At 39.2% G+C, this 20,299-nt stretch overlaps 1 protein-coding gene across 1 annotated transcript in view; it reads left to right on the top strand.

Annotated features, from left to right (window-relative positions):
• cacna2d3a (calcium channel, voltage-dependent, alpha 2/delta subunit 3a) overlaps window positions 1–20,299 on the top strand; it is a 115,343-nt gene that overhangs the window by 46,343 nt on the left and 48,701 nt on the right. Inside the window, 8 exon segments of the mRNA XM_043233407.1 lie at window positions 3,870–3,930; window positions 4,107–4,257; window positions 6,689–6,763; window positions 8,244–8,333; window positions 9,222–9,335; window positions 12,387–12,465; window positions 13,955–14,088; window positions 14,951–14,968. Of these exon segments, the coding sequence (XP_043089342.1) occupies window positions 3,870–3,930; window positions 4,107–4,257; window positions 6,689–6,763; window positions 8,244–8,333; window positions 9,222–9,335; window positions 12,387–12,465; window positions 13,955–14,088; window positions 14,951–14,968 (722 nt within the window).

Raw genomic sequence — 20,299 nt, 5'->3', positions numbered from 1 at the left:
ACAGTGCACATATTCCCAAACATTGCCTTCTCCCTGGCGTTTCTTCATATTTGTCATCTAATACTGTACAGCGATGTCACACATAAACAACATCACATCATGCATCTTTGGTTAAAAACAAATTCACCGGAGAACCACTTTTTCTCTTACCAGTTTCACTGTCCACGTTTTGAAAGCACACATTGTGATTAATATTCATGAGCCCTAAAGCTGGCACAGCAAAAGCACTTCAGGTATTATTTGAAACTGTTTCATAAACGACTGATGAGATTTAAAACGCATGCTGGCTAAAATAGCCTGGTACAATAAATGTATGCAGTGTATCAGTTTTAATTAGTCTGTCTGGAAACAAAATTATATTTAAAAGGAACCAGGCTGCTCCAGTGAGTGCTTTAGAGGAAGATTTATTTAAAATCCTCTCCAATTAGTTTTCTCATTTATGTCTGTGGAAATGATTGGCCCTTATTAGCGATATATTAGTGCAGTCAATAAAAGTAATAACTGGCTCTGTTAAATATCGATAGGGTTGTGACGGTGAGGACATATCCTTGGGTTAATCGACATGTGACAACACTGGTAATACCTGCAATTTGGCAACAAGCAGTTGTTTGCTTTTAGTTCATTAGAATTTTCCTTCTTTTTCTAACTCTTATTCGCTTTTAAATAACCTAGTTAAAAAAAACCCATACTTTTATTTTAACTTTACTTTCATTTTTACATTAGCGTCAATTTGACATCAATTGCTTGAATTCAATTCAAACAACAACATAATACAAGAACAACAAGAACACAACAACAAAATACAAAAATAAAACTTTTATTACCTAAATGAATAAAAATACACCATGCTATATGAAAAATCTAATAACTTACACAAAATTTATATAGGTATACAAGATTAAAAATCAGATGAACAAATAGGCTAATTATGAAACGTTTAACTTTTATTATCAAAACGAGTAAGAAAATAAGTAGGTATGGAGAGCATAATGTAAAATAAAATAAAAATCAGCTAAAACAGTGGAACCAAATAAATGAAAATCTTGCTTGACTGTCATTAGTTTAGATCAGCCATGTTCAGTTTTAATTGTCTGTTCTCACACCAAAAAAAATGATTGTTCTTATTATAAAAAAATCTAAGTCGGTGTGCGATGGTATCATGGTGGACTAGTGACTGGTGTTGCGGATTAACACCGTTATCACCGCCAACACCAGCAAGCCTAGAGATCAGCTGATTTAAAAGTAACAGCTAGTGATTAAAGTTGGGCAGAAATAAAAAGTCATAATAGAGCTAAAATTTGTGTATTAAGGAAAACATCTCTAGTGTTCTAATTACTTAGAAAAAAAAAGACAAAATTACATATATCCAACAACACAAAATGAATACCTGCAAATCAATACTAAGATATTGAGGTCTTTTGAATCAAAATGGTTGATCTGTGCATGAAACTGGACATTATTTCCAAAATTATTATCTGTAATGCAGAGCAGATTCAGATTGTGTATCTGATCCTTTTCTGCATCATGGTACTTTACACAGACAGTTTTTCTAATTCATTAACATGAGGGGAGAGCCCTTAAAAATAAACTACTCTAATGCCCTACATACTCCTTGAAGTGCTACTAGCCTCATTGCTGTCACACACAATGAGAAAGAGAGAGAGAGAGAGAGAGAGAACACACACACAAAGTGCTGAGACATTTTTAAACATAAGATATTTATTTTGGACTGAATTGGGGTTGAATTTGGATATATTGATTTATGTTGAGAGATAGCCTTGCCGCTAATACCCTCTGATACCTTCTGGCACTGGTGTCTGCCACTGACCGAACGCCAGACTAGCCACCTTCCCTGGAGCCTGAAAGCTATACAGACCTTCAGGGATCTCAAGACTCACTTTACCACAGCCCCCATTCTCCAGCATACTTTTATTGACTGTAACACAACCCTTTACAGTGTTAACTGCTAATCCGGTTCCAGTTTTCGGTTACCTACCAGTTCTTAAAACACAGACATCATCTCTCGGCAAACCAAAGAATGAAACGTAAATGCTAGGGCAGAAACCATTATTGCCAAAAGACTCATCTTAGCCCCCGTATTATGGGACCTCATGATGGAAATCACGCACATTAACCAGCAATAACTACCACCACCAGGAGAACTTCCTGAACGAACAGGACCCTTCTGTCAGCGAGTTCTTACACAGCTGCACGAGACTCCTAGCTCGGCCCACCCTGGAATAACCATCACTTTCCAGCTAGCCACACATATCACCTTGCAGATGCATGATGGCTAGTTATCCATTGCTTACCCAATGACATAGATCCCCAATTCACCTCCCATGTTTGGTCAAGCTTCTTCCAGAACCTTTATGTTAATATTAGCCTACTCCGGCTACCACCCCCAATCAGACAGATTGCCTGAAAAGGATGTCATCCATTTCCTCCGCACCTACTGCCAGCGCCAGCCCACGGAATGGAGCCAATACCTGTTCTGGGTGGAGTACGCACAAAACTCCCTTCTGAACCTCACCACAGGCATAACCCCCTTCAAGTGCATTCTCGTCTGTCAGACACCTTCAGACCTACCCACCATGACCGAGTGGATGAGTGAACAGGTCTGGGACCAAACATATACCCATTTGCAACTAGCAGTCCACCAAGCCAACCGACACCACCAACCTGGAAACTTAAACACCTGAGCCCTAGAGCTCCCTTTCTGTTTTGTTTCCAGTTATGTAATTTACTTTATTTTTGTATGTATGTTGATGTCTTTTAAAAACTCAAAGAAACATATAAAACCATGCTTCCTGCATTTATTGGACGAACCCTGACACTCCTTTACATTCCATGTTTTCCTATTGAAACCCCCCAGCGATCCGGAGGAGAGACCGGTGGAGGCTGCTGAGGGAGGGACCCCCTAATCCCTGATTATTAACAACGAAGAGATCTATCAAGTTTGCGAGCTGCTCAACTCCAGACACTGGAGTGGCCAACTACAGTACTTGGAAGGGGTTCAGGTGTGAGGAGTGCTCCAGGGTCATTGCAGGTCATATCCTTGACCCCACGCTCACGGAAGAGTTACATCAGAGGCATCCCAATAGGCTGGCCCTGCGACCTTGAGGTAGAATCCGTCACCCTCCTCCTTGCGTCCAGAGCCGCTCAAAAAGGGTGGAGGGGGTACCTGCACCATCGGAGGGAACTCTTGCCAGAATTTTAGATGGCCTATTTGGACTCTTTCCCCACCTCGCTGCCTACCTGGGCCTACTCTGCTCATGGGGGACCATGCCTCTGCTTGTTAACGCCACTTTAAATACTGGATCTGCTTGTTTGCTATTTGCGTAAATCTTGATTTAAGTCTTGATTTGCCACAGTAGGCAGTTCTGAGTGTTTCTTGCTGTTGTTTGCCTATTGTACCTTGATCTTGGACTGGTTACTCGTTTATGATTGTTTTCTGCCTACTGCGACCCTGCCTGTGTTCTTGACTCTGATTCTGTCTGATTCATTGTTCTGTTTACTGGTATTAGACCCTGCCTGTATGACTTACCTAATAATAAAGCTGCTGATCCTACTTCGCCTAGCGCATTTTCACAGCTAGAAATGTTCTAGTTGTTATATCAGAATTAAATATGCACTTTGTTGGCATTTGACTTTAGTTTAGCCAGATAACGAGCAGGGAAGTTTAGTAGCTTCTGGTTCATTTCTCAGAAAAAAACATAAGTCAAGAGCATTGCATTATGTGATACAATGTTCTTTAAGACTGTTTATTTAGGCAAATGCAGTTGACAAGCGACTAGTCTGTGCACAAAGAAAGTACATACCTAGCAGTAGTGTAATAAGCCAATTTAGACAATCTTCTATCATCACAGGTATGAAGTGGACACCCGATGAACATGGGGTTCTAGAATTTGATTGTCGAAATCGAAAATGGTAAGTGATTATTTACCCTCAATTATGAAACAACTTATTGTATTAATTTGTACAAGTGACAAAGTATCAATTAGCGTCCATTTAACATTTAATCTCCTAGATATAAAATTCTGGTATAAACTGATCCATACACACTGTCAACATACTTATCCTGTCAAACATCTGTGTATTTACAGGTATATCCAGGCTGCTACTTCTCCTAAAGATGTGGTCATTTTGGTGGATGTGAGTGGCAGTATGAAGGGGCTACGGCTGACAATAGCTCGACAGACCGTCTCCTCCATATTGGATACACTTGGGGATGATGACTTTTTTAACGTTATTGCTGTAAGTATGAGTCATATTGCAGATTGCAAGGGTAGCACTTAATAATAAGGTTCATTAATTGGCATTAGTTAACTAATGTAATTAGCTTAAAATAAAAATGAACAATACTTCTGAATCATTTATTTATCCTAATGTTAATTTTAACATTTACTAATGCATTATTAAATTAAAAAAAAAGTTTGTTAACATTAGTTTATGCACCGTGAACAAACGTGAACTAGCAACGAACCATTGTATTTTTATTAACTAACATGTCTCGCGAGATGCTACTGGTCTCACGAAAACATGGCGATATCCTCGAGATAGCGGTATGATGGAGTATGAGGGAGAAACAGTAATGCTGTCTACACCGGATGCAGCCGCGTTCTACTCATAACGTGCTGACATAAATTTCAAATGGTTTTCAATGGTCGCGTCCAGTGTAGGCAGACTAGGGCCGGCGTATACTTCACTTTCCGCGTTCTGTTCCGTCCCTCGCATAGCCGCGTCCGCACAGCTTTCAAAGTATACTCAATCAACGGAGGAACTCGACACATGCGCAAACCCACGCTTTTACAGCTTTCTTCTCGCGATGATGGAAATGACGTAATGCGGACGGCCGACGTATACTTTGGCCTTTATGCTCTTTTGTAGACAAGTTTGTTTTGGCATTGTGAAAAATCACTTACCCTGTGTTTAAAGGGATATTCGTGTTATTTGTTTTTTATTTATTTATACTATTTGTAATTTTTTGTGTGTAATTATTTGCCCTCAGCTTGTGGCAAAATATTTAAAACTAGTATATCAAATGATTAAATATGTTCATGTCACTATAACACATAAACTAATGTAAAATACAAACATTTATTAGAATGAAAGCTAATCACATTCTAAATGTTTTACTTGATATCAAACATTTTAGTCAGGAATTATAGTTAAGGAAAAACCAAACCAGTAAATGTGATCAAGTTCATGACATATCATGCTTTCTAAAGAGAGGCAGATGAGCAAGTGGCTCCTGAAGTGAAGGGCTATTATGTGCCGAGGCCAAGAACACATTGGTAAGGGGTTAAACCACTAGACATTTTCCTCAACGAGTTCTGTGCATAATCTCCAAATCAAGTAGGGACTCCAGTCGTTTTGGTTGGAATGAAAGTAGGCTCGAAGGAACCCAAGTCAGTTCTTGATTCTGATGTTCAATTTAACCATAGGACTGGGGATGGTAAACCAAGGTTAGGTTGCCATTTATATTGAACTGTCGACAGAATGCTGACCAGACACTGGCGGTGAATTGTGGGCCCTGTTCGGAGACAATGTCTTCAAGCAATTCGTAGAATCAGAACAGTTGTTCGAATAACGCTTTTGCGGATTCGAAGGCAGTGGCTAGTTTCGGCCGCATGCTGTTACAGTGAGTATTGTGGTATAATTTCTGGAGTTGGGAAGATTGGTTATAAAGTCTACAGCGATGTGAGACCAGGGACATTGAGGAATGGGTAGTGGCTGAAGCAACCCAGCTGGGCATTGATGAGATAACTTGGGGATGTGCTGAACGTAAGCGGTGAAGTCTCTTAGCAGTGTTGGCCATGAGAATCGGTTAGAGACTAGTTGAACTATGGCTGTGATTACTGGGTGACCTGAATGATATTTTTGTATCTCAGTCATTATAGCCCGCTTAACTGGAGTGAGGATTAAGGTTGAGAGAATAACAGGTTCGTTGTGAGTGTTTGCATCTCCTCTATGGTTCTCGGTTCTTCTCATCCATCGCAGCCCCATCTGCACTGAAGACATACCCCAGGAAAGAAGTTAGAGTTTGATGAAATTCACATTTCTCCAGCTTGGCATACAGCTTGTGATCAATGAGTCGTTGCAGAACAGCTCGGACATGTTGTACATGGGATTCCAATGTCTGTAAATATCAGTTTATTATTAATGTAGATGATGACCCACTGATCTAGCATGTCCCAGAAACATCATTAATGAAGGCTGGATACGCTGACGGACTATTGACGAGCATGAAATGGAGGTTGAAAGTCTCTTTTCCGGAGAGGGTGGATGATTTATGACAAGCTTATACAGAGGCCTGATTTATGAGGCTACTATGCTGGCTATGTGTCAGTTTGTGCTAAAATCTTTGTTTAAAAAAACTGGAAGCTACTTATGTGGGAACCTTTTTTTTCCCGTTTGTTCTGCATCAGCACTTAATGTATTCGCCTTAGTACACACAATTAAAAGGTCGTCTCAATAAGTACACCAGATGTCACTAATATTAAGAGAATGCTCTACAAAATAAAAATGGTGTGGGAATTTGCCTTTTTTTCCTTTTCTTTTGTGAGGAAATTGTGAATCTCTTTCCATTTGTTTGTGGATTATAACGCTGTGTGTATTTGTAAATGCAAAACTATTTAATTACCATATTGGTCTCACCTTAATGTGTTTATTTTGTGTGTGGCAGTACAATGAGGAGCTGCATTATGTGGAGCCATGTCTAAACGGAACACTGGTTCAAGCTGACGTTACCAACAAAGATGTAAGTACATTCTTTGATAAACCTGTATGTAAACTATAACTGTGTTGTCCACTGGTCAGTGTCAGAAAAAAGAACACTTGATTACAGCATAAACTCAAAATAGCTCATGACAGGAGGAAAAAAGTAGCTGACTGACAAGGACAGAGGAAGCGAAAGAAAGTCCATGCTCAAAACCGGAAAGATGCAGGTTGACTAATGACCAGAGTCCAGGCAGAAAAACAAAGTTCAATATCAGAAGCAGACAGGAGTCAGGGTCATGTGGACAAGCTAAAAACTACAGGCTGGGAGAAAAACTACTGTCATCTATTTTTATTAATGCTTTTGAGCATTTAGAAGGTTATCTGGATAAAGTTATCTCTTTGTCAGTGAAGTAAGAAGGACAGCATGGCATAAGATAAATTTGGTGAACGAAAAGTGAAAAGAATAGTATGAGCTACCGATATAATGCTTTTCTAACAATGTGTTAGATTTTAAGGAATGTGAAGTGTTGCTGGCCAAGTCTTCAGGTTGAAACAACTGCATGGCGAGGTTAAAAGCAGCACTTTTGCTGTTTATGATGAGAGAATTTGCAAGAGTCTGGACTTCAGGCAGAGAACACTGCGCAACACGGCCAAATAAAATACTGTGCAATATGAGCAGATCTTAATTTAATGCCACAACTGACGCTGTCAATTCATTTTCACTCGGTTGGCAACAGAGGTAATAGATTGCATTTATTTGTGCAGGGGCCTTTTTGTCCAATTTACTGGCATTGTTGCTCCAACTTATGTCCCCATGGCCAGGGAAGGCTTAACCATGCTCTGCCTATGTTTTTACTTGAAATATTATGCACATCGGCATGACAAAGGTCCAGCTTTATTAAACAGGGCAATTCCAAAACAGTCCCAATGGGAGGTAAAATGTCTGCGGGTGATTTACTAACATTGCAAAAAAGAACACAGGCGCAACTCATACCAAGCACAGTGCAAATTAGCATAGTCTTGAATAAACTATAAAGAAATAAAGACGCTGAAAAGAATGGGAGGCCAAAATGTTAAGGATTGTACTGCGTCTTTTATTTCCTGAAACAAACAAAAAATAACAAGGCTTGGCAAACAACAAATTTGGATAATGTGTTCTTTTGGCATTTCAAATAAATTAATACGTTTGGAAAAATCCTCTTCCTTCTACTATATGATCTCTGTTTTCTGTCGTGCTCATTGCAGCCTTTTCAAGTGCAAAATGGTAAAACGCGTTTGGTGATTATTTTAATACTCTCCTCCCATAACTTGTGCATCTGAAAGGAAAAAATCCTCAAATGCATATTCCGTAAGCCTTCTTGTCCAAGCCTTTTTGTGAGCTAATTCGTCACCGCTTGTCTTTAGTAAAACCTGACAGTACACTTTTTATGACAATGGATTGTTTTCCCCTTGCACAAACTGTTAGTAAAAAGGGCCAATAATCTCTTACTACTAGGTTGTGTATGTTCTTCTCTCCACAGCATTTCCGTGGCCGTCTTGATAAGCTCTTTGCTAAAGGGATAGGCATGCTGGATGTGGCTCTGACTGAGGCCTTTGAACTTCTCAATAATGTGAGTCCACATCCACATACTCATTTGTTGGCGTATTCAGGTACTTTCCTCAAAATCAGTTCACTAACAAGGACCATGCCACAACCACGCAGATGATACTTTATTATGATGATATCAGGATGAAAGGAAGTAGGAAGAGATAGGGTACAATTATTCTCTGAACTGGCGGATTAGGGAAGACTTGTCAAGGGAGAATCAGTGGGGACTTCATCTCTGCAGGTAATATGTTGGGTTATTGCAAGACCTCCAAAGGTTTGAGCACGCTGATGTGGGCCTGAGCTTGAGGGACATATTTTTATAATGTACCTCGGCCGCCCAGAGTGTAGACATATAAAATTGAAAATATATCCTTTTACTAATGTGAATTAAAATCAGAATGTATACCTGGCAACTTAAAAATGGAGAAGAGAGGTAGTAATATAACAGAACACAACAGAAATAAACATGACAACAACCATTAGATAGATTATAGTAAACACACGATTACGACAGGATATGGTTTGTATGGGAGTAAAATTTGGATATTTTCATAATAACCTTACATCTGAGATGATTTTGTACAGTGTTACAAAAACTCTATAAATAGCATATTTAACAACAGAGTTATTACAAACACTCAGTGGTTGTTTAAAGTGAGTTTTAAGTAAAAGTGTACTATTAAAGTTAGTTCACCCCAAACACTCCCCCTCATGTCGTTTCAAACCTTAGTTTATCTTTGGAACACAGGAGGGGTTGATCTGATTGGTTGAGGCATGGCCCCGTTCCCGAACTTTAGTTAGCTCAGTAACTCTATAAGTAACCATGTGGTACATAGATGGTATCTGTGGTACATGTCGCCAGGAATAAATTTATTATAACCTTTATTAAATAATATGTATGTTTGTTCAGTTTAATGAGACGGGCCGAGGCAGTGTGTGCAGTCAAGCCATCATGTTGGTGACGGATGGAGCTGTGGAAACATATGACGCTGTCTTTGCTCAGTACAACTGGCCTGATAGAAAGGTAAGAAGGGTTTCTGTCTTCCCAGTTTGCAGGTTAAAGTGTGGAGTATTTTTACACACTGGAATGCTTTAAATGTGGGAACAATTCTTAACTCACAGAGTTTTTATACATTTTCTCGCATGAAGAAAGAGATTTTTTGCTGTTCCTGTTTTTTTTTTTCAATCAATTTTTACTGATGAGTAAGAGAGTGACTAGAGATACAATATACATCCTGAATATATATATAATTAAATCAAATAAAAGCCAAAGGTTTTTTGAAATCACATGAATCAATATTTTATTCACTATAGAACATTGGTAACATAGAGAATGTTTAACATGGTGTAGCATCTTGCCATGAATCTGCTCTATGTCTTACTGTCTGATTGTTATTATAGGTCGTATTGACTCTTACACTACAGAGTTACACCTACACTACCGTTACACATACACTGGACTTCAGTTCCCACAATCCACTTCACTCTAATTACGTACACAGCTGCAGCCAATCACACACTCATCATAAGCTATAGAGCTCCTCTTTCTTATTGAAAAGTACTGTTTATCATTTATAGCTCACTTAGTAATAGCTGCATTACGGAGCCAGTTTCTAGTTCTTAGTTTTGAGTCTAGTCTAGTCTCGTGATTCTTGCTCTTAACCCTTTGCCTTGCTGTTTGGGACCGTGTTTGTACCTTGCCTGAACTTTGCTTGTATTATTGGACTACTCTTGTCAAGCGCTCTGGATATTGTTCACTGTCGATTGACCCTCGCTTGTCTACTGGACTGCTCTGTGTCCTGTCTTCAACATACCTGTTTGCCATTGTCAAACCACACCTCTGAATACAGGTTCACATATGGATCTGCATGTCTCATGTCTCGTTCTCCCCATTATACATCTCTTCTTCTTTTCAAAAGATTTTGAAGACACCTCGGCAGTGTTGGAATATGGTCCCATTCTTGCCTGATATAGGCTTCCACCAGGTTTTTAGATTGAGCAGCATTTACTGCACAGAGCATGATATCTCTTTTTTCATACAGATGCATAAAGAGTAAATAATGCACAAATCTTTACATAAATATTCTGTCTCAAAGATTCATATACATTATTGTTATTAGTTACTATAAAGACTTAATATGTATGTATGTATATGTACCAACAGAATCAAAAAAAAAATTGGTGAATAAAGCTGATTCCGATTGTGACATATTGTGAAAGTACTATGCTGCAGTGGTTACTTTTTTATTATAACCATGTTATTACCAGAATGAATCAGAAAATGATTCAAACCAACCTGCCTGACATATAAGAATGAACTGATGGGGTGAACTGTGTGGGATAAATGTTTCTCAGGTCAGTATTTTATGAGCTTTTTGGCAGACAAAAACAGTAATGTTTTAGTGAGGCTGATGCTGTTTGCAGGGTGCATGAGGTAGAGTTTAAACATGTACTGAATTTTTCTCTGTAAAAAAAAGCACCCCAGTGTGAGCCAATATGGTGTTCTTTTCTGCATCTCCCCCAATCACGCTGTTATTGTTTCCCACATGTATATCACTGTTACTGCTCCCCTCGCTCTCACGTCTCATGTCTTCCTGGGTGGTCTGAATCTCAAGCTACTGCCTGCTAATGGTTTACACTTATTGGTCATATTGCTAGAGGTTCTTTGCACTACTGTAATACCTTCATTAATTTAATTTGTCATGCAATCATACCTTTTATATCTTAGACTTTAATTGTCTGTTGAGTTGCAATGACATCGGTAAACTATTGAAAATCTTTTAAAACAATTTAGAATCCGTTTTTATTTTTTGTGAAGTTTTATTTTATAAAGAAAACTGAGTCTTGATAAACTAAAGTGGGATTGTTTGAAGAACCATTATCCATATGGATTATTAATACAAGCACTCACTAGCCATCACGAGTCCCCAAATGACCTTTTCCTAAACTGCATTCTAAACCCTTGCAGTCTTCATTTATATGATGTAAGATTTCGAGTCGACATTTATATGATATAATGCCATTTAGACTGATGGATACAAGTCTGCAGCGAAGTTTAAAATGACAAATGGGAAACTACACAGTCTTATGGACTTAACAGACATGAGTTTGTGGCTGTCAGCAGTCGGCAAAGACCACAGGTGAACATTAACTGTGCCATTTGGGACAGGGACACAGTTTGTTGCTTCTTGTGGTTCTTTCCAATTCATTGATACTTTTTCTCATTTTTTTTAAGATGTCTTTTTAAGCATCATGCTATTCACTATGTGAAGTACATTTGTCACCATCCAACTTAGATTTTTACGTAGATTTTTTTAGATTTAAGGTCCGAAATGTGAAAAAACGCATACGAAAATTTTTGATGCAGGCCTTTAAATCACACTTTTGAGGCTGATAGATTTTCACAGGTTAAACATGCTAAACTTAAAATATGGGGATAAAATTTGTGGCCACAATACACATACATTAGACCAACATATATTTGTTGGCTGAAGAAATGCAGTAAGAAAAGAAAACGAGAAATGCGTTCCCCGCTATTAAGGGACAGCTGCAGTACGTCTTATACTTACACAGCACCTCTCTCTTCACCTCCTGTATTCCTGTATGTGTCTGTGTCTGATTTTCTCAACGGTAGCACATAATGAGGCACAGAGAATGTGAAAGCTGCATTCGTTCAATAATATGCTCAGTGATTTCAGTCGGTTCTCTTAGATCGGATCTGTAATGATTCTCATGTGACTGATGGCTGCAGGGTCTCAGTGTATGTTAGTTATAGGCTTTATTCTTGAAAGGTGTTTACCAACGGAACATATTTAAACAATTTCTAATAAGGTGCACTGTAAATTTGACTTCTGATTACATGCATTATCATTATATAATTGTTTTATTTTTTTTAATTGTATCACGAATAGCTTTAATCATTCGGTTGGCCAAACTTTTATTGAAGCTAAACAATTAAAGCGTAAACTAATTGAACAGTCAAGGTGCAGTGTCTTATCTGCTGTTGAGGGAATGTACGGTCTATCTTGAGCGATTAAACATGACTGACAGCTAACCTAAGCTCTCCTGTCTGCAGGTGCGTGTGTTCCCTTACCTGATTGGTCGGGAGTCTGCCTTTGCTGATAACTTGAAATGGATGGCATGTGCTAATAAAGGTTAGGCTTACTCATTCTTCCTCGTGCAGCTATGTAAACATTTCCTCAACTGATTAATGAACAGTGAAAGAATGCCATGATCTCTACATACCGGACGTTCACTCCACGTTCACTGGATTCATGTCTCATGTCATACATTTCTCTAAAATTGCTCTTTTCACTACATTCAGAGTGTAACAATGGCTCGTGTATAGTGTATATATTATTATGTTATGGCTTATGAATAATCATATTTTATTTGCCATGTCTTAATTTGTGTGTGTGTATTTCACTGTTCTGGAGGCACCCCTGCCCTGTACTTATCAATTCGATGAGCTGAATTAGGTGTGTTTGATAAAATGCGCAAAGCAAAGGTGCCTCCAGGACAGATTGAGTTGCTTTTGTTTCGTTTTTCAAGGATACTCAACATAATTTAGCATGTATTTGGCAAAACTCAACTTGGTGTTCAAGGGCTGTGAGATGTTCTCTCTGTGTGTGCGCTAAACACGGCTTGCAAATACTCCGTTGAGCTCTTTTGAATCTTGTATTTGAAGGGTTTAAACCAGGGATGTCAAATTCAGCCTATTTCCAACCCTAATTAAACACACCTGATATTTCAGTCCTTCAGGCTTATTTGCAAACGAGATGGGCATGTGTGTTGGAGCAGGGTTGGAGCTAAACTCTGCAGGGCTGTGGCACTCCAGGAGCTGAATTTGACACCCCTGGTTTAAACTTATTTAAATATTCAAATTTGCAAGATAAGCTTTAATGACATCATGCAGCAGTGACTCATCAACTGTCGTAAGCGTCGTTTTAGGCTGACCTTGGCTAATTGGGGATGGAGGGACAGCACACAGGAAAGTTATCCATGTAAGTGCACAAATCAAGAAGTAGTCCTAGTCATAGACCGGGGGCCCGGAGATGTGAATAGTGTGGGCTTATATGAGGGACAGGAGACAATGGAGGAGTCTGGAAGCCATCAGGTATTTAACAGAGAGTGGCCTCTGAAGCCATGAGATGGGAGCTAGGAGCACTGGAAATCAAGATTTTGTGGCCGAGATGAGGAAACCAGGAGCATATAGCCACAACACATAATCTATATAGTGTACCAGAGTACAGTGCTCACTGGAATGTGAAGCAATGCTGTATATAGTCATCCAATCCAAAAGTACAAAGAAAGGATTTCCAATGTTTTCGTATGTATGGATTTAGTAAATAGAAATTCATTTTCATGGACAGAGGTATAAAAAAAAAAATGGTATATAATAATATCAAATTGAAACTTTTTTGAAAGTCCACAATAAGCAAGGCTAGAAACCTCAGGTAAAGACCTTTGAGCAAATGGTAACACGTAAGAAAACCTGCTCAAAAAAATGCAACTTGAATGTCTGTTACTCAAAGAAAAGCTGTACATCAGTTCTATGCAGTTGGGTTCTCTGGGCCAGAGATGATCACATATAGTCCTTTTGTACGTATTTAAATTCTGTCTTTTTTTTCCCTGTGTTGTCAGGTTATTTTACCCAGATCTCCACCCTGGCAGATGTTCAGGAGAATGTGATGGAGTATCTTCATGTGCTCAGTCGGCCGAAGGTCATTGATCGAGAGCATGACATGGTGTGGACAGAAGCCTATGTTGATAACACTGTAAGTGACTAATTTATGTTTTTGACATCTTTTTTTTCATGTGAAAATCCCCATGCAAACAGAGAAGAGTATTGCGTATTTTTCCCACCGAAAGTGCAGCGTATCTGAATACACTGTTTGTTGATCTTAATGCGGATCAGGCTACAATGCAATTGTTCACATAATTTCTAATGTGAGCACAATTTTTAATATGTAGTTTAGATTTCATTTCAAGAACCACGTGCAATATTAGAGCAGTCTCTTTACATTTGAGGAGGTGCTCAATGCTTTGATAAGGGTGGTGGCTAAACTTGTGACCTAAGGAAAGATGACAAGGTCTGTGCAGAACTGTTCTTTTACCTGTTTGTTATTTTTATTTGTCCCTACAACTTTTAAGAGCACTGTAGCTTTGCAGGTAGGTTTCTTGAAACGTCTTGGAGACGTTGCCACGGTTCTTATGGATTCAGTCTGCCTAAATTTGTTCTTCTTGTCATTCTAGGCAGAGACTGGATGATGATCAAATGATCATGATCTGTGTGGAGCAAACAAAACTCTTACTGGATTATTGCAGTTCATGACAAAATGAATTTTTGGACTGAATGTAAACTGATATTTCTTAACTAATTTAAAAACATTTTTAGCTGGTTGTTCTAATAATTTTGGCCAAAATGATATGTAATCAATTAACAACCTCAGAGGTTGTATTTAATAGTTTTTAGCTATCATTTTGTAGGAAATAAATGGAGCTTTTACCTCTCCTTAACTTCCAAATGTATTTTAGATCCATACACCGCTTTAGGAAGTAATGACCAGGAGCGTAATGAGAAGTTTTAATATGTGTGCGTACAATCATTTGATCGTAGTTTGTCTTTTGTCTTTGTAGCGTCCACAGGCTCAAAAGGTAAAGGTTTAATCCGCATTTTGATTGTGATTTAGCGCATTAACCCATCACGTGGATCTGCACTGTTACATTATATTGTGTGCAGTTTTCATTGTTATTTGACTTCTCATTAACTTTTATTTCCAGTCATCTCAGAGTATCTGTATTGCAGTTAGTCTTTGTATGTGTTGACAGAGACAGACGTGACTTGCCAATACTTACACATTTGCTTTTTTTTTTTTACCGGTTGCCTGACAAACCATAACATTTTGTTGCTGATGTACAATATTCCAAAAAGTATAACACTTGATCGTCTTATAGTTGTACTAGTTTACCTAAAGGATGCAGCTAAATTTCTTTCAAACATTGTCACACTGCTGTTCTGCTTGAGTGACCCAAACTAAACAAATACAAAAAATATTATAAGATCTCTTTGGTAAGCTGACTCTTGGTAAAAAAAATAGCAAAGTTCAACATACCTTTAAAAAGAGTATTTATTGTGGAATGATGTACTTTAAGAGAATACACTAAGTTTTGATAACTTAAATGCATGTAGAATATATTGATATTAAATGAGTGTTTTTTTTCACCTAAATAAGACTTAAGTAAAGTGTTATGTAATATAACTTAAGATCTCAGCTCTGATAAGAATCATGAAGCTGTTTTTCTGTTTTAGAATGCATATATCGGGCATCAGTCAACCGTGTAATCCAAAACTGTTTTCAGTGACACATTAAAGACTAATTCTGTTTTGTTCAGTATTATAGACAATACAATGCTCCGTGTGTGTAGTGTTTTGACCTATTATTGTGCTTCCAAATTGTCCTCGCATCCCAGCTCAATCATCCATCATTTTACAGCTCATTTACTCCAGAGACATAGAGCAGAGTAAATAAGGCAAGAATACATATGACAGTTTAAGGGGATTTGTCTGATACCGCAGCTCTTTACTCCATTTCCGACATCTTGTGAGACTATATAATTGTCACTTTTGGATGTTTACAGATCATGAAGTCATCAAATGAGTGTGGCGTCAAAAGTGGGACAAAACAGCTCAAGCGAATTACAGTATTACGTGTGCAGTGACAAAGCTTTGCAAGTTTTTCACAAATGCTATTGGCTGCTCATCGTCTGAATGGTTGTTTGGCTGTTGTTGGCCTTCTCCTGATGAGGATGAGGAAAAGTACTTTTCTTTCTTTATGAATTCTACTTATACCTTTTCACATGATCGTTAACAAATGTAAATGTGCTATCTCCCTAATTGGTGTATTCTAAATAGTGTATTTTTCGTCTCTCATTAACATGTAAAACAGGGTTTTAAAACTCAACAAACTTGTGATGGATGTAAACACACGTCCCACCTAACTGTTACATAATTGCAACTTAATCTGGTGACCAAAGATACGTCATGGCAAACGGAAAAGTGAAAGGTGTGTATACATCATAATAAAGATTTATTACAAAGCTCCCCATTCATCTAAATGTAAGTGAGGTTGTAACAAAAAAAAATTAAAAATAATGGTGCCACATCAATCCCTGTTCCAGAAAACAAAATTTAAGCAAAGTATTTATTAATAACAGAAAAAAAGGACAAAAAGAGTAAATCTTCAGGAGAGAGCAAGGCCAACATAACAAACAACACCTTTTAACTAATCACAAACATCTTACATAACCTAAATGGGTCTTACATTACTGCCTTTCTGACATAAACATAGGCATAAGCCAAATTCAAAGAAAATGGCACCCTCTCCCTAGTGCTCCATACAAACAAAAGTATTTACACAAAAATTAACAATAGCACAGATTGAACAAAAACATATAAATGTCTGTTGTGCTCACACACTTTATCAACTTTTGTGGTTGGCAACCCTTTTACAAACTAAAGGGTAACAACCACACCAGGCCGCATTAATCTACAACGAAGAGAAACTTTCTGGATCAGGGCAAAGAGTGAAGTGCATTGCTGTCCTGTCCAATTGGTGTCATTGCCATCTTATGCTTCTTGGAGTTCCACTGAATTCACTCAGTGTTGATGGAACAACCTAATTAACAGTTTACAACAAAAAAGAGAGAGAAATAAAAACCAAACATGCAATTCTTAGCATGGCCATTTGGGGCCATTGTTCTCTCAAAACTCTCACACTTACAAATACGCCCACAGGACTTAACAGATATTCCTTGCTCAGTATCATTATAAACAAATATGTTATGCTAGTGTAACCTTTGCTAGCAGATATTTAATAATAATAATAATGGAGAAATACCGTAATCACAGATGCATAAACATCAACAAAAATACTTAAAGTAGACTTTAGATAATATTACTTAAGCAATCTGAGGCAGTTGTTGAGCTTGTCAGGTGCGTCCTGTCCTCTTTTCGGCAGCTGATGTTCACAGTTGTCATGGTAACTGTGACACGCATCCCAAAGGACAATCAGTATCACCCTGGCAGCCAGCAAAGAACACCTGGCCACACCCATTACAGGCTGATCGGCCACCAGTGCTGATCATTAAGAGTGAGCTTTATGAACCATGCTACTGGAGAGCCTTGGCCCAATGAGACTGAGCATTAACGCCACTTTCTAGACAGAGGCATATGAACAATCAGCCCACAAAGGAGCACAGCATGGACCCACTGCACTGGATCATGCACCCATCACTGTTTCTGCATCTTGTAAATAAATCCACCCTCTGGGAATTATTTGAAGTTCTCCTTGTTGTGTGATTTGTCAACTCGTGACACTGCTGGAGAATGTGGGCAAGTCAGGGAAGAATCACCGGCAAGTGATCTCCTTCACCTCACAATTTTTTTCCTGTCTCTGGTACATTCACAGGCAAAGTGCTCCTCCCCCACTATGGATGAAATCTGCCAGCAGCAGATTGTTGAGCACATTGCCACTTGCCAGAGCGAGACAGAGCAGGAACTTGTGACTCTCAAGATAACCGCTACTCAATGCATTCTGCTGCCAGATCCACAAACCCAAGCCACCAAACTGTTACCAAAAAATGACTGCCCATGATGTGGAGATTTACAGATGTCTAAAAATGTTTGAGATTACCACAACTGCTGAGAAATGGCATCCATATGACTCAGCACGGGTGTTGGCTCCCCTACTGATGCAGCGTGCCTACTTCTCTATTCCATGTCGATGCAGTTTCAGTCATCATGCACGGAAAAACTTACCTTCAGCTGAGACTGTTAAATGAGGTGCGCCGACATGAAGAGGGAAATCCAGGCATACCTGGGATTGTCTCCTGTCTGTGCAGCCTGATATTTCCAAAAGTTGTATAGTATATAGCCCCATCTGCCAGCCCATGCCAAGACTCACCCATCTTGCAAGCATTGGCTGCTGAAAGGGGCTAAATTTGCCAGCCAGGTAACGGAATGTGTTGTGGTAGAAAATTTTTTCGGTCCCTGCCTCGATCTCACTGGCAGGCACTCAGCATGCGAAACCCAACCACCACGCTGGAGCTCATGAAGCCATCGAGCTGGCAGAAATGGCTCAACAGTGGGAGACTGGGGAGCGAGCACTGCCGTTTATCCAGAGGGTGGTCCAGGAGCGATACTCGCCATAGGGCACCCAGCAACCAATAAGCAGGCTGGCAGCTTTCTCTCCAAAACCGGCCCCTAACCAAGACCCAGGTACGAGCTTTCTTAGGATTGGCAGGCTATTATCGCTACTTCATCCCTAACTTCTCCTCTTTAGCTGCCTTCCTGAGAAGGTGCTGTGGACAAAAGCAGTGTAGGAGGCCTTCCAAATGGTAAAGACGGCTCTCATCCCGGAACCGGTTCTCTGAGCCCCGGACTTTAGCTGTCGCTTACTGCTGCAGACGGATGCCTCTAACACAGCACTGGACATCGTCCTGTCCCAATTCCAGGAAGGAGAAGACAACCGGGCATGTACAGCAGCAAAAACTCCAGCCAAGAGAAACTATGCTGTGGTGGAAAAGGAGGCCCTGGCCATCAAGTGGACAGTTCAGACCACGTGCCCCTGCAGTGGATGGCCTGTGGGAGGATGATGAGCATCCCAAAGGACAGTGAGCATCACCTTGGCAACCAGCGAAGAACACCTGGCCACACACATCACAGGCTGTTCGGCCACACCTGCCGACCATTAAGGATGTGCATTATAAGCCATGATACTGGAGAGCCTTGCCTCCATGAGATTGAGCATTAATGCCACTTAATGCTCTTAATTCTTATCTCCCCCTAGACAGCAGCGTGTGACCAATCAGCCAACAAAGGAGCACAGCATGGACCCACTGCACTGGAGAAGAAGAGAGCACCCACAGAACCGGAGCACCCATTTGAATTGTCACTGTTTCTGCACCTTGTAAATAAATACATTTTATTTTAAGCTCTCCTTGTCAAGTGATTCTTCACCCTGTGACATAACAGTAGGCTAACGGTTACTAATAAAGAAAAATGCTTTTAAAAGGGTTTTAGGGTTTTTTCAGAGAAGAAAACTTTGTTCTATATATTTGATCAACCTATTAAACCTATAAATTGTGATTTCTTCTCTCAGGATACTTGAATTTGAAGTAAAAGTGCCTCAGACAAACGTGCTTTCCTGATACAGTATCTGCGACAGATGAGATGGTCTAGCCAGTCTGTGTGTCAATTATTTCACTTCAACAATTTTTCACGAAAACATATTTTCCTTTCTTGTTAATATTGTGTGTGGTGATCAGTGGCGATCACGTAATATCTGGGATGTTCTTGGTTATCCTGTTATGTTAGGATTTACTGATGACGTGAGTGGTAATAGGATGGTAATGGAGTTACTTGCATAAGCCGTGGTTATGTTGCCTATTGTTAAGTCATGGAATTACCAAAAACGACCAATACGTTACGTAACTGTTACATTGTGTGTTAGCTGGGGTGATTGTTTCACCACTGGATATCAGTGTTCTAAACTAGAAATCACAATGTAGCAGTGTGTGTGACATCTGATTAATAAGATCAGAATGAAACATTCATCTGTATTAAATATGTTATTATTCTTTCTAATTTGTTATTCATATTTAACTGCAAAGAATGCCAAGAATGTTCAAAGTAGGCAACCTGTCAGCATGTTAAATGTTTATTAAAATTAAATGTTCGACATCATTGAATTAGTTTATGCAGTTACTGCACATTCATTGAGCCATTTTGAATGCTGGAATAAGAGAACCAACACATAAGCAATAACTTACTGTGGTTTATCTACAAATAAAACCAAACAGTTGCAATTGTAGTTAAACCAGAGTGACCAAAATTTAACCTAGGTTCCTAAGACTGTGACGGTCATTTTTACGGTCTATTTCAACCTGCAGTAGTGCACGTGACGTCACACACTCTAACGTTAATAC

This window comes from Puntigrus tetrazona, unplaced genomic scaffold, assembly GCF_018831695.1.
Source record: "Puntigrus tetrazona isolate hp1 unplaced genomic scaffold, ASM1883169v1 S000000798, whole genome shotgun sequence".
In the NCBI taxonomy this organism is placed as follows: Eukaryota; Metazoa; Chordata; class Actinopteri; order Cypriniformes; family Cyprinidae; genus Puntigrus; species Puntigrus tetrazona.
This window is presented reverse-complemented; position numbering and strand designations above follow the sequence as displayed.